Source organism: Lepisosteus oculatus, chromosome 11 (assembly GCF_040954835.1).
Source record: "Lepisosteus oculatus isolate fLepOcu1 chromosome 11, fLepOcu1.hap2, whole genome shotgun sequence".
Classification (NCBI taxonomy): Eukaryota; Metazoa; Chordata; class Actinopteri; order Semionotiformes; family Lepisosteidae; genus Lepisosteus; species Lepisosteus oculatus.
Window position 1 is genome coordinate 24,610,124 of NC_090706.1, and position 14,105 is coordinate 24,624,228.

Below are 14,105 nucleotides of genomic sequence, written 5' to 3' on the forward strand. Positions count from 1 at the left end.
TGTGTATAGTGTAGTTTGTGTCTTGTCATTGTAATCAATATTTGTTAAACCAAGTGTGCCTGGATTATTATTCCTCTCCCTCTCGCCAAAGCTGTGCCAGAGAACAAAGAATTCACGTGCCACTGATTATACCAAACACTCAGGTATATTTTGGAGAAATCACTTACAAGTTGGGGGTTATGAATAATAATTTCACTTATTGACTTAAGCGCTTGGTCAAATCCTGATTTTCACCATTTTCATAACCCCCCCCCATAGCTAACAATAGTATATTATATTCTGTATGCTTGTTGTGGTAAATCATGGGAAAATGCAATAAAGAGCATCAATGCACAATTTTAAATTAAGGTAAACTACAGAACAATATGGTGCAATAGACTGATGACACAGAATCTTGGAAACTGACAAAACACATTATGAGTATAGGAAAAGCAGGGCAAAATAGGAAACATTTAGGTAGGTTTAGCAGAGTGAACTTTCATAAGGAAAACATGGCAGAGGTCATGAGTTTGATCTTGGGTCTTGTTACTAGGCACAAGTGACTAGGATTCCCCAAGTGGCAGAGTGTTGGCAGGGGGCAGAGCTGGAATTATCTGGGTAAGGATCTCTATGAACATCTGGTTTGACGTCCTGTGAATGGCAGTGAAGTCATTGAGAGATTCACCACTCATTCAATCAGCACAAGCTTTCCCACAAGACACTGTGGAACTTGGAGTGTGCCAAAGACATGTAAGATGGGCAATTGTGATTGTTGTGAGCAAAAAAGGTAAAGAAAACCATTAGTGATTCCAACATGGCTGGACAGAAAATGAAAAATTGGGAACAGAATGCTCTAAAAGATCACTTACTGGTACCAAGATCGGGACATATCCTGTTCGTTTGAATAGGTTAAACCGGGAAACAAATTCTGAAGGATGAAAGCAGGGAGAATGTACTGCAATACACTCAACTGTGTATCATTTAATAAATATAATAGGTGGGATAATGAAACATATATGAATTAATGTTTTCTAGGACATACAACTATTTAGATAAGCCTTGCAATGATGTAAACTCATTTTTTTACATCTCATCTGATTTATTGAAAAACAAACAAATTTAACAATAATTCAAATTTAGATCAAGAAGTAGTAGGGAGTAAAGACTATTGAGCTTTGGAAGTATCTCTGCAGTCCAAACAGTAAATGATAAATGTTTGTTTACTAAAATATCAGGCATACTTCAAGAACCAATAGTAATGAAATCAATGCCTAGATCTAGCTACATAACTAGAAACTGTCCTTCACCTTAAGCCTGTTCATTACTTTTGTCAAACATTTCCCAAACTGAAAAAAATCTTCTGATATGTTCTTCTGTTTATAAAAGGAAAATGCTTGGACGAATACAACATTATAACAGATAAACTGATACAAATGAAGAAAAAGACGTCTAACTTAATCTTTATCTCGAACAGAGAAAGTGGTCGGAAAATAGCCACTCTAGATCACTGTTTCAGTACCGATGGCCACTGGACAGCTCCTCTGAGTCACGCTTGCCTCTCTTAGATGCGCTAGGCTAACAGCAGGCCATCCACCATGCGACAAGCACACTAAAGGTATTGTTGCAAACTACATGGGCTAGTTTTATTAATATATGTCTTACAATATAATGTCTTAAGCATTAGTTTTTATTTTCTTTATAGTAAATACACGATCAGAAAGGTTATTTTGAAAATCCGTCCAAAAAAGAACAAAAGTAAAAACATTTGAACACATTAAATATTTTGAATGAAACAATGTTGACGTCGGTAGCATTGCCCCCGTGCTATTAGTGGGAAGGCTAAATATAATTAATAAAGAGATAACGGAATGTAAGCACCGGCTTATGCTAAGAATCACAATGGCACAGTCGCGTTTTGCAGCCTCTCTAAAGTGCATATAATTATAGTTTAGACATTTATTTTACTGTTAAAACCCGTTCATACTGTAGGAGAAACGATTATATGTTTTAAGCTTACCCCATTTGTTTTAAAACATTATAAAGAATGGGTTGCTATTGTTCCTTGTATACCGGTTCCTGCAGTGTGCATCTCCGTAGCAATGTGCATCATGCTGATGCAAGCATCCGGCGAGAAATCAGCTATTGCCTTAGTAAAAGTGGTAAGAAATGCTGTAGCCGCATTAGGCTATACATTCGTTTCTCAGTTTAGGCCTGTGTAAATCATTGAGTTCAAAGCACGATGTCAGCGCAAAATAATCAGACCACGCTCAATTATATAAATATTTTCTACAAAATCCAAGTGTAACGTCCATTATTTTCAGTGAAATATCAACCTTTACATAATACATGAGTACTATTATGTTAAGCGTAAGCTTTGAAAGTCAAAAAGCCGGTATCCACGACAGAAAATCCCCGTTATTTCCCATTTGCTTCACTTCTTCAATAAATAACAATAAACATCCTTAACTGTAGTCTCGAAGAAAGGATGTACGAGCAGATAATGCAATAAGCTTACCTAGCACGATCCAAATAGACCCAGATACAAGGACGAAGGCAAGCATCTCTCGCACATTGAGTTTGCTGCTGCAGCACGAAAGCTGGAGTTGGAAGAGTCGAAGACTGCAGCGCACACTGCAGCAGCTCTGGGACAATCTGGGAGATTAGACGACTATCACCGAGTAATACTGAGCTAGTCAATTCGGCTTTGCAAAGTCGGCTTTTAGTGGTAGATGCCTCCGGTTTTATGCATTATCTTTATTAAAGGTTCATACCAAGCTGGGTTTTAGAACAGGAAGCATTAGTTAATAAGGTATTGATGTGTCACAAAATTTAGCTCCATGAGGCTAATGGATTCCTTCGAACTAAAGGTGTAGTGCGACGGCGACAAGGTGACAAGATGATTACAGGCTTGGTGTCAGGATTTCCTTAACTCGGGATATAGCAATTACAGTATACACATTCATTTCAATGTTTTCTACAGCGATTAAACAACGTACTCAAAGGCCTTCTGTCTTTTACATTAAAAATAAATGGCAGTACAGAAGTCATCGCTTTAACAGAATTTGTTCAACTTCGTTCGAATTTCGAGTGAGCAAAACTAGATGTCAAATTATTAAAAATAATGTTGTTTTATGTATATTTAGAATTACTTTCTTGTTATCGTTCCGGGCGTCCTCCTTTAGCCCCTAGCGTTGGAACTAAGTGATAACATTCCCCCTCTCACTCCAAGTGACTTGCTGACTCACAATTCTCTTCTGGTTACTGGGCACATTCTTCCAAGTGGCGAATGAAAGACATCACAGAAACTGCCGTCTTGAAATACAGCCTTGGAATACAGGGTTCAAAACATGAAGCGGTCTCTTAGGAACCGGAGCCATTTTATTTGCCTGACCACAGTAATTAACATTACAGAAAGCGAACAATAGCATTTTCCACAAAGATGCTCCTGGGTGCCTCCTTTAAAACCAGTGCCCAAACCTGACACACCAGTTACAGCTAAATAAAGAAACAAAAAAAAGCCTCTTGTTTTTATTTAAATAACCACAGTATCTCCATGAACTATATATTCTTCCTTTTTTCAATAATAATGTTTTTTAAAGGGGAACTACAATGCTATTTTTATATTACAGGGTTAGAGAGAATCAGCATTGATGAGTGCATTTCAAACCACAATGAAAGTAAAATGTACTTCCAATTTTCATCACAAAATAGTTTAAATTTCCAGGTATGCACAAAACCATGTTCTGCTATTCAGAATGAAGCAGCAAAACGTCCGGTGAGGTGAACCAGCATTATTAAATTGTAAACAAGCAAGCTTGTGAATACATCTCTTTTAATTCAATAGAAACATTGCTCTGGACTTCAAGATGGTCTTGCTGACAAATACTACTAGTTATCTCTGCACACAGATCACATTGTAACGTTTCTCCAGTGAAATGTCTGCTTTACAACCTGTACTTATTCGTTTGTACTGTACATTGCATTACATCAGTCATTACAGTAACTAGTGAGCAGGAAAGGCCACATCACATCGCGATTCATGCGAGCTCTAGGGGTTTGCAATAACATGGCAATGTTCACAAAGTGTAACGGGAGCTGGTCCAGGCTCCCACGAAGCGTAGTTCAGGGCCCTATGCAGACAGTATAATCCGGAAGTAAATGGAGAAGAACAACAGGGAAGAAACGTAGAGGATCAGGATGGGTAGACAGCCAAGGCGGGGGGGGGCGTGACATGATAACGGTGACCCAGCGCTCGAGAGACGTGGCGCAGGCAACCATGTTCTAACAGTCCAAGGGAGAAAATCCGTGACGCAGTCCAAAGTCCAAAACTGGGTGATCCATCCAAAATGAGACAAACACAGTTAAAATCCGGAGTGGGATCCGGAACAGAGACAGGGAATAAAACCAAGATAATGAGGCCAGGCACTCCGTGCCCCGGACTCAGATGGTCAGGACGCTGTGATGAAGCCTATGCTGTCGGGTCTCTCCTGGACCCGCTGGTAGGCAGGCTTCTGGGCGTCCATCTCCCAATGCTGAGCCAGGAATAGCGGGAGCGCCAGGTTTAAATAAGGAGACAAAACAGGGGGCAGGTGCATGTAATACACGAAACTACGAAAGGGACAGAGCGCCCTTAACAGGAGGGATTACGGTCATGACACAAAGTTCCCATTTTTGTGCTTAATTCAAAATTTGTAAAAAAAATAATGTCAGTTACTTTTTTTTTGTTACTGCGATTGAATAACCAGTCTGATAAATCGGGACTGCAGTTCCCCTTTAAGAAACAAGCTTGGTCTGATAACATGTTTCTGTTGTTGTTGTAACACACATTTGCACCAGACTTCCTGCCTGTATGTTCGTTAGGGCTGAAGTTGATTTAATAGCTTTATTACGCAGGGCGCATGTGACTGACCTTTCAAGCTGGATCACAGTAAGAAAGCTCCAGCTGCTGCTTCTGAATGCAACCCTGAATTATGAAAAATGTGGAGATAATATGCAACGTTCAATATGAAGCTTCCAAATTCAATAACTGGTTTCATCCCACAGTCCAAAAATATTCTGGTAGGTTAATTGGCTTCTTGAAAATTGAACCTGGTGTGAGTGTGTATACTTCTGTTTGTATCTGTGTGTCTGCCCTGGGATGGACTGGCACCCCCTCCAGAGTGTATCTTGCATTGCGGCCACTGCTTGCCAGGATAGGCTCTGGCTCCCCCTTGACCCTGAATTGGAAGAAGCAGTCAGAAAATACTGTAGATGGATGGAAATGCTACTCCAATTTTAAACAAGAACACTTCCATGCCTATTAAAGTCTTGGGGCTCCAAGTTACAAGGTTCCATCAGTTTGACAAACAAGAATATAAGTTCAGACTTCTAACACACCTGCAAGTATATTGCAAATGTGGGATTTACAAAAAGTAAGACTTCCAACCAGGAAATGTAAAAACTGTTTTTGCTTTTACATACTATCATGTAAATTAGTGAACATTTACTGTAAATGCTATCTGTGGTACTGGAACTTGTCCCATTGTTCCTTGGCTTAAAGTTATGAATTCATGCAAATAAGTAAAGGAAAAAGGAAAAAAAGATATTGCAGCATCAGATACAACAAGAATAACCTGGTGTGGAAAAGGAAGTCCTCATAGACTTGTGCACTGAATTCCTCTAACCTTCCCAATACCAACTTTTAGCATCCAGTCCAAGCAAGTCTGTCCTAAACCTAATGTAATTTCTTCTCCTATGCAATCTAAGGTAAACATTCCAGAAGTCATTAAGCTTGTTTTGAAACCAGCTTGAAAATATATTTTTAAAATACCTAATGCTCCTAAAGATTTGAGTAACAAAGCTATTTGGCCTTGCTTTAAATTTTAAATAAAGTATATTAGTATTGGTATATCCATATTAATTGATCTATTGATAAGCAACATGTTGGCATGGTAGTTTGTGCTGTCTTTTTTTTTTTTTGCATGTTCTTCCAGGTTTATGTGGATTTTCTCCTGGTGCTCTGGTGTCCTACCCCTCGCAAGGACAGGTTAGTAAGGCAAGCTGTCACCGTGTATGTACTGTACCCGGTGATGGACTGGTGCTTGTGTTCTGTGCTCCCAGAATAGGCTCTTGGTTATTTATCAGCAACGAATCGCATTCTGATAAAGGGCACATGGAATGATGGAACAGATCAATTGTCTGTTGGCAGGCTCTGCATACAAAGTTATCAAAACTAGATTACTGCATAGGGAAACACTAAATAGTATTTTCCACTTCCGTGGAAATTAATATGTCATCTGCTTCATGAAAAAATGTCATTGTAAAACCTGCCATTCTCATGCTGTGTGAGAGTTTTTCAAAGTTAATTTCTGGTTAAAAGGATTGTTGAAAGGGCTGGTGATGTGCTAGGAAGGTAAATGTGGTCTTTGCAAAGGAGATGGTCATTACAAACACTCTTTTGGTTTACGTTAGCAAAGTTAGCAAAATTTGCTTTGTTATTCCATGCTTCCTTCCCATTTCCTATGTAGTTCCTGCTACACTTCGCAAGGCAAATTCACTCTGTAAGTGGTGGAAGAAATTCATGACTCTTTTTTAATGTTTTGGGAAGGGAGGAGGGTTCTGACAGAGACCCTCAGAGAGAAATGAATGTCTGTTTTAGAGATCAGCAGTTTTGTCTTGACAGAATGTCAGTGAACACTGAGACAGATGGCCAGCAGGGGATTTACGAGCAAGCTGTTTCTTCCAAAGCCTAAAACTCCTCTCTTATTAACCTAATTATTATAAACTGTATAGTATATTGTTTATATTTAAAGTCTATTATCTATTTTTTTATCTGGCTGCCCTGGCATATTTAAAGTTCCTATTACAAACATGCTATTGTTTCCAGTCTGAAGCATTTGAGGCTTTGACTGGTTTGAAAGAGTACAGCTTGGACAGGCAATGTTGTGCTCCCACTTGGCAGAGACAAGCAAGAACGCTGTGGTTTGAGGATGATCATTGCTTTTGCCACATTTTTGTAAATGTCTTCTTTAAGACACTTGTGACATTTTTAATATTTCTAAAAAATAAGTGTATAAATAAGTAAAAAGTGTTTCCTTGTTACTTCAATAATGTTAATTTGTTAATTTGATATCCTCAACTACATGTTCACACACTGCTCCCGGAATCTGTTTTTAAATCCTTTCAATTTACTGATTGCTTTCATTTACACTTCTGCTTGGTTTTCACTCTGGTGTTTCTGATCTCCCACCTCTTTCTTACTCTCTCATTTCTGCCCTCTCCTTCTCTACTTCAAAAACCAGAGGAAGGCTCCACAGCTGAAACATAGTGTATTGTTACAATCAGTGGTTATGAAAATGGTGAATATCAGAAATAGGCCAAGCAGATTAATCAATAATCAAAATAAATAACCACAATCACTAACTTGTAAAGATTTTGCCAAGAATATACCAGAGTGGTTAGTATAATCAGAGGCACCTGAGTTATTTGTTCTCTGGCACAGCTTTTGATGAAAAGTGGAATAATCCCGGCACACTGGGTTAAACAATTATTTATTAATAACGACAATAAAGGCAGTAAACAGTATACAACATAAATGTTCAACATGTAACACTATTTACAAACATGCAAACAAGTCCCAGGGCCTACGAGCTGACCATCCAGAAAAAATGCCAGCCTGCTACCAAGTACTTAACTCCTACATATCACCTACCCATGCCGACAAGAAATCTGCCTTCTAAACTAAACAGAATATGACCTACAGTTACATCTCTCTGAAAATTAAATAAATGGAAACCTATCTTCCTACCCTAAAACTTCACTCACAAACCAGGGGAGGCCATTTTAACCAAGGGATTCTTTATACAGGAAATGAGAATTTCCTAGAAACAGAAGAATGGCAAGGTTATCTTAGGAAGAATCAAATACTAATACAAATAATACAAATAAGCCGAATATGGTCTATATTTGGTCTCCTCTCTATTGTCTCTCCTGGACTGTTGATTGACACTTAATCATTTACCCAGAACTTAATTAATAAGGGTAATTTTTATGATTGCTATGATCAGTGAATCTCAGACCCCTACATCTCAGCAAAAATCTCCATGCTTTGAAGCTCCAGAGAGGTGGAAATGTTGATACTAACCAGGTGATGACCATCAATAACCTCAATATCCACTTCCAATCAATAACCATACCAGTATTTTCCATATGCTTTTATCTTTAACTTTTGCAGGCCACGGCTCCCAGTTCTAACCTTAGCGATGCGTATATTGTTTACAATCCATCCATCTATCCATTTTCTAACCGCTTCTGCCAATTCAAGATCCCAGGGAAACTGGAGCCTATTCCAGCAAGCAATGAGGACAAGGCAAGATAAGCCCTGGATGGAACACCAGTCTATTGCAGGGCACACACAGACACAAAAAACACACTCACACCGGGGCCAGTTTTCAAAGAAGTCAAGTAACCTACCAGTATGTCATTGAACTGTGGGAGGAAACCCACAGGAACACAGGAAGAACACAAACTCTAAGCAAAACTGAACCCAGGGCCCCAGTGCTGCAAGGCAGCAATGGTAATCACTGTGCCCCTCTGCTGCTCCATATTGCTTACACATGGATCTATTATGAACTGATACCAACTAACACTATGTAACATACTTTTTCATTAATTTCTGACAGATTGAACAGAGAGACCCAGACTGATCATGGTCCATTTTTCTAACCATAAAATGACAATCAGTGCAAAACACAATCATGCAATATAATATCAGGTGCAGGGATGTGTTAGATATTTTGTATCCAGGGCAAAGAAATCACTGAATAATTCTAAAAGTAGTTTAATCCAATGCAAAACCAATTATTAAGATGATGAACTGTACAACAATTTAACCATTTGGCATATACTTTACAGGACCTCCATTTGTGATTTAATTTAAAAAAGAAACCTTTAGATTTTTTACAAAAATGTGGCTATTTCAATCATGTTTCATATTAATGATACTTCTTACTCTTATTCGAAATGTTCTTTCCCCAGCAACGACTCTCACCTTCCTTATGTTGGTGGGTGTTGCCGACGCAAGAGCATCAGTGAGTCAAAACGTGCTCATCCTTTGCAGCCCTCCACAAGGACTCTGCCAAAGCTGAATTTGCAAAGGCACTGGAAGAGAAAAAAGGGAAATTGGTGCTCAGAATCAGATGCATGTTAAATGCACTTGCATGCTTTTACATTTGTCCACAGGAACATTCTAAGAGTATCTATGTTCCGTTTGCTGCTTGCTGTTATGAAAATCACCATCTTAAAGGATCTCAGAGTGGATATAAGACATACAAGGACACAAGCCTTGTGTAAAATATCTGTTCAAATTTTACATTATATACAGGACATTATCACATTTAAGGTTCTTTGAAGCACAAATCTACAGTGATAAGCTTTATAACTGTGTATTACACATGGGAAGGAAGATACAAGCATAATTCATTTTACATACTGTATAATGAAATGTGTGGTAATCCACACAATGAAGGTATCTTAGTTTTATCATTTCTTCTAAATCATCATCTATTCTGTAGCAAAGGTCAACAGTTTAAAAAAGGTTATGGCACAGTATCAGGCCCTTTTGTAATGTATTGCACGAGTGTGTATATTAATAGAACACATGGCAACTCCTAGAAACACATGCTTTACAGTAAACAAATCACAAGCTCTATTATTATAGAGCCAACCACTAGGGGGCTGAGCTTTACTCATTCTACCGTAAAATTCTGATGTGTATTATTTAACCTCATAACAATTCCTGCTAACTACTTTAAAATCGCCCTTGTTTATCATGCTGTTGAAAAAAATCACCTCTTTGAGGGAGGTCATCATTTTAAATAGCACAATGCCAGCACATCTCAGGAGACACAATTTCAACAATTAACAATTAACCATAATCACGGTGATTTAGAATGAATTAGAATGAATTATTGTTCAAATTAGAAATTTAGGAGCAAAATACATTTTTCATCTCCTCACACAAAAAAATCAAAACTGTGTTGCAGCTACAAAAAGACATTTATGGAAACAGAGGACTGCTGGCTGTTAAACAGACATACTCCTCTGTAGAAAGCAAATATTCTAAAATACTTTTCATCCAGAATATTTTTAATATGTAGTATACTGGATTTATAGTTTTACCCCTTGTAGCTGGAATATGTACTGTAGTGAACATAATTTAATAGTGTTTAATACTAACAAACACTTTTTTAATCAGGGAGAAAAGAGACACATATTGCTAAAGAATACGATAGGAGTTGATTGGACTTTGTGTCATTATGATAACAGCTGGCTAACCAACCTGTTTCCCTCTTTATTGTGGGAATGTTATTTACAGTACCTGGGAGTGCACAGAATTTGCCACTGGTGACTGTGGCGGTCTTGTGTATTACTGTATCTGCTATCACTTACAGGAAACAGCTCAGTAAGCACAGAGTGGTGGCTGTTTACACAGCATAACGGTGACAAACGACAGTGAAACTGTCATTCAAAATAATGAGGTGCCTTTTACAATGCTACTATTGCACAGGATCAGAAAAAATATAATATAAACAAGAAAAAGTTACAGCAAAATCTGCTCTTGAGAGGTGGCTTTTACTTCTACTGTCTATTAAAGCTGTTCTCTTTCTCAGACAGTGTTCAGATTTAGGCAGAATACAACTGAACTTAGGTGGCAAATGTGAAATACATGTTCAGCAGTTCACTTTTTATCTTATGAAGTGTAAATTACACTTGCTTAACAATGCAAAGCTTTCCAGTAAAAGTACACAATTGAAAAAGTGTCTTGAATCAGCTTTTACATTTGGGATGGACAAAAAAAATGTAATGTATCATTCAAAAAAAGCATCTGTCCTTCTGTAATTACAATTATATTTTGTATATGCACAGTATATCAATTATATTTATATACATTATATGATATACTGTACAGCATAATAAAGCTTAAATGCTTAAATCTGTTTCCCAATTGATACATTCTTCACAGCTCCTATGCTAGTTACTCACATACTTGAAATCATTTGGAATTTTCCTGTATCTTGGTGGTGGTTGCTAATGCCATCACATTGTATTTGATTGAGTAGAAAAGGATCTTAGCCCAAACAAATGGCAGTGATTCCAGCAACTGACCTGCTCTCAAAAAGGCAAACAATGCTTTTATGATACTACAGGTCAACAGACTTGGTAAAGTACTGTAGAAATAAGAGGTTTGAGTAGGGAGCTGCTTCTTCATACGTTGGCTCTAAAGGAACAGGTAAAGGTTCATTCCGTGCTGAATGGTAAAGAAAAGAAACACTACGTTGCACCAGAGCCTTCTTCAGGTGAGTGAGAGAGGGAACACTGCAAATAAATAAGGCATAGGAGAACAAAAGAAAGAGTAGATGAGAACGCACAAGGAAATGGAAGTAGAGCAGGTGAGAATGAGTGTCCAAACTAAGAGAGATTGGGATAAAAGGTGCAGAATGGCAAATATTATGTAGAAATAATATAATCATGCAAAATCATAAAATCAGAATTTTGTGCTCACCTGATGTTACAAGTCTTAATTATACATGTAAAGGGTACATGATCTATTGTCTATTGAACAAAGTTTACAGAAGCGTTTTTAAATAAAATGCTTAGAACCTTTAGAAAGCACTTCCTTTAGAGAACTGTTCTTTTGGTCAGGAAAACCTTCATTAAAGAATTAACCTTTTCAATACAAAGGATGGTATTTTGCGGTTTCAATGTGAAAAAAAGACACAGAGAAGAAGTAGAAGAAAAGGAACTGAGAATAGCCTCTAGATGGTTAGATGGATTCTGAGTTCATATATTATTACAATGTTTCATAAAAATATTTGGGCTTGCTTTTAATCTCTTGCTGTATTTTAGAACCATGTATGATACCCCCTTTTGAACTGGTCTGTATGTGGATTAATTTTTAAACGCTATAGATATACATTTTCAACAGAGTGTGGTTGACCCTTATGTGTTTTATACTGGCATCTGGAATAATGAATTAACCGTACTTAGCATGAGCATGTTACTACTGTATACAGTACAGGTATGTGCACGATTCAGTTCCTTTACATTTCAAAATAGGAATGTCTCTGGCTGCAACAATCCATAATCCTTAAAATAACTTCACATGGCCTTTATCCATCATAATCTATTGATGACACTTTACCATAAGAGGGTATGGTATGTATTTAATCGGGCTATTGAATGCACTCCTAACAAAGGTTCATGGGTAGGAGCAAACTCACCATCCCATCAAAAATGTTCATTTCTATACAATTGCCAGCTGTGCTTTCTTTTGCTGGTTGACTTTTCAAATACGTAATCTATAAAAGACCAAATTGATATAGATGGCGGCTGGATTAAAAAATATATATATATATTATTTTGCACTGTTAGATTTATGGAACAGTTTCACAACATACGATGTTGAAAGGTACAATATAATTCAGACTGAACATATAATTAAAGTAATATTTGCACATGCGTTTTCTGTGAGAACTGGGGTACGGATAGGGCAATGGGGTACAGCGAAAGGACAGAAACGTTATTACTATAAGGTTGATAATACACATTCTTTGACATGCGCAGTTAATAAGCCTTCGCTTACTAGCCTGCGCATGTCCGTTTCACCTTGCCGTCTATTATATGAGGTTCACATAATAATAGGTTTCCTTTATTTCCCAGCATTTCCTTGAATCGCTTCAGTTCAGAAAATTGTGAACAATTCCTCTCGACGTGTAACTTTAAGAACATGTAGCCATGTACAGTAGCCTAACTGACAGCGTGCTGGTAGCCTATTAATAGCTTCCAAATCCACATCCACCTATTAGATACAAAGGGGGGCGGTTTTTAAACGCCAATAAGATTCTCCATCTCTTTTTGCAGCGGTAATTGGCAATCTGCTCTACATTACTGGGAAAACCCAAAGCGTTACTGAAAATTTCCAAAGGAAAATACCAGGACTTCCATGCTGTATCTAATCCTCTGTATCTGCCTAAAAAAATCCAGAGATTAGGAATCTCATTTTACAATAAAACTAAATCATTTTTTAAAGTTACGGCAAAAACTGAATGTAACGGAGAATGTATTCATAACCAGAACACCTCGCATTTGGCAGAGATTGTAAAATATTATTATTTGTTACGCTAAAAAGGGCATGTAGAGAGGAAAGAAAAAAACACATCTGAATTATTTACAAATGTCCATAACTCTTTAATACAAGACCAAGAGATCAGTTGAATGCAAAAAAATCATAAAAAAGGAATCATCCGCCAAAAATTTCATTCTGGGATATGAAGCCTACTGTAGAAAGAACTTATTTGATCTAAATTTTAGGAATAGAAATCTATGACTCTGCAGAATGCGACTGCAAATTATAGCTCGGAATGCATTATTGATGAGAAATATGCAGGTATTAATGTATGATTTTAAATGCCTAAGACTACGATGTATTTTTTTCCTTTTCTCTCTCGTGCTATCGACGTGTAAATGCATTTTAAAATAGTATTTACAATTTGGAAAGAAAACCGGGTTTGCCATGTAAGTAGAATATTTACCATTGCAAAAATATTCAGTTTTTTACGTTCACCGACTGTGCCACAACAGAACAGTCCTAGGATGCATTATTGACAATTGTCTTGCTCCATACTTCCATCTGTTGGCATAAAATGTCATCACACCGTTTCCTGGAAAAGCCTGCTTTACTGTTTTGACTGTGGTTTTAAAGAAAGGCATAACCGAGGCTCATGTGACTTCTGCTGACGGCATTCTTAGAATGTTTTGAACTAACCATTGCTTTACCTCAGCTGAACGCTGTGCTCCACTTCGGCGCACAGTGTATGGAGCCTGATGTGGGTAGAACTGAGGTTTTGGAGATGCAGGTAACAGAGAGGATTTGTGGGGGTATACAATAGGTGGGTGTACAATAGGAGAGTAGCTAGACTAATATGAATTGTGAGGAATGCCCTTGAGTGTAAACGATTGAATTGTCAAGGTAATGTAAAAACTAAAAAGAAGAGAAGTTTTTCATCCGCCATCCATCAATCATTTTGCTATTCATTTACTCTGCAATTGAATTCAGTGAACCGCTGCCTTAGGTATCGTGTCCACTA

The 14,105-nt window shown here is 37.6% G+C and overlaps 2 protein-coding genes across 3 annotated transcripts in view; both read right to left on the reverse strand.

Moving 5' to 3' along the window:
- The window catches only part of acsl6 (acyl-CoA synthetase long chain family member 6), a 32,779-nt gene extending 29,533 nt beyond the window's left edge, over positions 1–3,246 (reverse strand). Inside the window, exon 1 of one of the 2 annotated variants that reach the window (XM_006631789.3) lies at positions 2,495–3,246. In XM_006631789.3, coding sequence (XP_006631852.2) covers positions 2,495–2,540 — 46 coding nt within the window. In that variant the 5' untranslated portion in view covers positions 2,541–3,246. Of the gene's footprint in view, positions 1–1,996; positions 2,251–2,494 lie in introns of those variants that run through there. The other variant, XM_015349480.2, reaches the window with a different exon arrangement.
- Positions 3,247–3,339: 93 nt separating this feature from the next.
- Positions 3,340–14,105, reverse strand: part of LOC102695143 (uncharacterized) — a 94,054-nt gene continuing 83,288 nt past the window's right edge. Inside the window, exons 20-21 of the mRNA XM_006631791.3 lie at positions 9,008–9,117; positions 3,340–4,942 (exon numbers count right to left, since the gene is read on the reverse strand). The gene's annotated coding sequence lies outside the window, so the exon portion shown is untranslated. The remainder of the gene's footprint in view (positions 4,943–9,007; positions 9,118–14,105) is intronic.